We start from the raw sequence: 3,158 nt of genomic DNA on the forward strand, positions 1-3,158 counted from the left end.
CTGTCAATCAAACTATCGTGGGAGGGGCCTGTTTTTGTGACGTCTCACAGACAGGCATCTGAGATCGGCTCGATTTGAGAAAGGGGAAAACATTTAACCAGACTAAAAAAAAACACTGGGTGGATTTTTATCATTATAGGGTGGTTGTGTACACACACTGCCAACACACATTTCAGTTCAAACAACTTGTAAAAGTGCATGTAGCATCCTATGACCCCTTTAAAATCTTTGTTTAAATAATATACATATAAATATTGCTGTGTTTATGATGTACAGGGACACATAAATAAAATGATTCTCCCTTGTTTCCATTTAGTAGAAATAAAAGTGTGGAAAACATACTTGATTGGTCTCAGTTTTTCAATTTTTAACATACTTTACTGCTTGCATTAAACATTTTGAATCCGCTTGATAGCTGTGGCTGTTTGGTCAAAATAACGACTCTTCTGATTGCAGGTTTGGGGGTAAAAAAAGTGTTCCTGTGGCTCAGTGGTAGAGCATTGCTTTATCAACGCAAAAGGTCGTGGGTTCGATTCCCAGGGAACACACATACTGGTAAAAAATGTATAGCCTGAATGCACTAAGTCGCTTTGGATAAAAGTGTCTGCTAAATGCATAAATAAATAAAATAAATAAAAATCACCCTTAAAGCCATACTAGAGCAAATACATAAATATCAAGATGCATCACCCAGACCTAATTTACAGTATTTCTTTTAATGACTAAGAGCTTGATTATGCTGATATTTGTGTTATTTGAGGAAGAACAAGCAGGCAATCACTTTTAAAAACCAATGCAAAGCACATTTATCATGCTGAACATTAAAGACCTTCATTAAAGTTAATCTCCTGATGTTTCAAAGCTAGCAGCCTACACTTCTCTTAAGAGTCTGCATATCTCATTTTGACTTACGATTAATAAAAGTGCATATAAGAGAGGTTTTTAATTATGGATTCTGTGCAGCGTAATCAAGTCAGTGTTCAGGAAGCGTGCTGATTACACCATTTAGCTGCTCAATTGAATGCAGAACACATTAGATGTTATTTGGTGGGAGCTTAATATATATATATATATATATTCATATATTCATTTAAATAAATTTACTCACCCTCATGACATCCAAGATGGAATTGAGTTTGTTTCTCCATCTAAACCGTTTTGAAGAAATGTAGCATTGCATCACTTGCTCAGCAATGGATCCTCTGCAGTGAATGGGTGCCGTCAGAATGAGTGTCTAAACAGCTGATAAAAACATCACAATAATCCACACCACTCCAGTCCATCAATTAATGTGTATGTATTAAGTGCACGTTTGTAATAAACAAATTCATCATTAACACATTTTTAACTTAAAATACGAGTCCTCTATCCATAATATTGATTTCTCCAGTTAAAAAGTTCTCTCATCTGAATCAGGAGAAAACCATGCACAGATCAAGCATTGTTTACAACACCATAATGATGGATTTGTTTACTACAAACACGCAGCTTTTTGCTTCACAAGATGTTAACTGATGGACTGGAGTGGTGTGGATTACTTGTGGATTATTGTGATGTTTTTATCAGCTGTTTGGACTCTCATTCTGACGGCACCCATTCACTGCAGAGGATCCATTGGTGAGCAAGTGATGTAATGCTACATTTCTCCTAATCTGTTCCAATCAAGAAACAAACTCATCTACATCTTGGATGGCCCAAGGGTGAGTACATTTTCAGCTAATTTTCATTTTTGGGTGAACTATTCCTTTAAGATAGCTCCTCATTTACCTCAACAAAGTTGTGAATAGCTTCCAGGTAAGCCAGGTTATTGTCTGTCACATCCACACAGATGCAGAAGTACAGGCCAGCGTATCGCCTATAAATGATCTTGAAGTTTCTGAACTGCAGAGGAATACAATGTATAACATGTAAGACCACATATAAACACCTTTATTTGTACATTTCCTAGATAAGACCTTTAAAACAACACATGACATGTGTGATGACGTTTTTACCAATCCCATACGGATACATATTTCAAAAATTATAAAATATAATTTTATATAAGTTATAAGTATTCAATACTTATAACTTTTTGATGCAAAGGACAATGCGGAGCAATTCATACTGACCTCTGAACCACAGCAAGCATAAGATGTTAAAAGTAAGTGTTGTACCTCTACAAAGTTGGTGTGTTTGGCATCACGGACTGTCACTACGGCATGAACCTCTTCAATCAGCTTCTGCTTCTCATCATCATCAAACTGCATGTACCACTTGGCCAACCTGGTTTTCCCTGCCCGATTCTGGATGAGGATAAAGCGAATCTGCACAAGAACAACAGGAGAAAAGATTAGACCTAATTCTCACAAATCATCCAAAATCATTCACAGAGGCATTAACCCGACATGCCACATGCTGTTTGTATGAATAATGACAACGCATTGAACTATTTTAATAGCTAAAGATGCATGAGCTGCCATTAGAGATGTATTGTGTACTGTATTATTTATATGAAAAGACATTATTGATATATAATAGAGAAATTAAACAGAGCTTGCATCAAATACCTAGCCATGAGCATTTAGCTTCATTCATTCATTCAGTGTTATTTCCTATTCTGAACCGAAATAGAATAATGAAAGGCTGATTTTTTTTTTTCTTCTGGATATTATAGTCAGTATGTCTATATAGTTTGATTTATGACCTTGGTCGTGTTGTTATAATCGACATATCACACTAGCCTGTTAGCTGAAAAGAACACAGTCGAACTAATCAAAATAAGTGATCGTAACAAGCAAAAATAGGCATCTACACTTACCATTGTGCTCGGTATTTATCGTTCACGGTGGTCTGAGTTATTTCAATCAATGTTTAATTGATTTAATTACGAAATATAGCAGCCTCAGACTGGGTTTGGTTCTGTAGCCGCCCGCTATCGTCACCGGACAGGATGCGAGTAGAGGCCGTTGGTGCTAGGAATGATGGGTAATGTAGTTTTGTAAGCTAGCTGTTAATATACTAGGAAATCAAGAGAAGGTTCCGTTTCGTACTACAATTACAATCTTGCACCGGGGTTGAACTGTCAAGGATAGCACATGACTTAAAGGTGATATGACTTTTGCTTGGGTTAGTTACTAAATTAACATATATTTATCGTAATAAAGTTAATAGTTAAT

The 3,158-nt window shown here is 36.1% G+C and overlaps 1 protein-coding gene across 1 annotated transcript in view; it reads right to left on the minus strand.

The window, feature by feature from the left end:
- Positions 1–2,944, minus strand: part of ap2s1 (adaptor related protein complex 2 subunit sigma 1) — a 6,331-nt gene extending 3,387 nt beyond the window's left edge. Inside the window, exons 1-3 of the mRNA XM_016534047.1 lie at positions 2,801–2,944; positions 2,157–2,306; positions 1,768–1,881 (exon numbers count right to left, since the gene is read on the minus strand). Coding sequence (XP_016389533.1) covers positions 1,768–1,881; positions 2,157–2,306; positions 2,801–2,803 — 267 coding nt within the window. The 5' untranslated portion in view covers positions 2,804–2,944. The remainder of the gene's footprint in view (positions 1–1,767; positions 1,882–2,156; positions 2,307–2,800) is intronic.
- Positions 2,945–3,158: the final 214 nt, after the last annotated feature.

This window comes from Sinocyclocheilus rhinocerous, unplaced genomic scaffold (genome assembly GCF_001515625.1).
Source record: "Sinocyclocheilus rhinocerous isolate Xijiao unplaced genomic scaffold, SAMN03320098_v1.1 scaffold996, whole genome shotgun sequence".
Lineage (NCBI taxonomy): Eukaryota > Metazoa > Chordata > Actinopteri > Cypriniformes > Cyprinidae > Sinocyclocheilus > Sinocyclocheilus rhinocerous.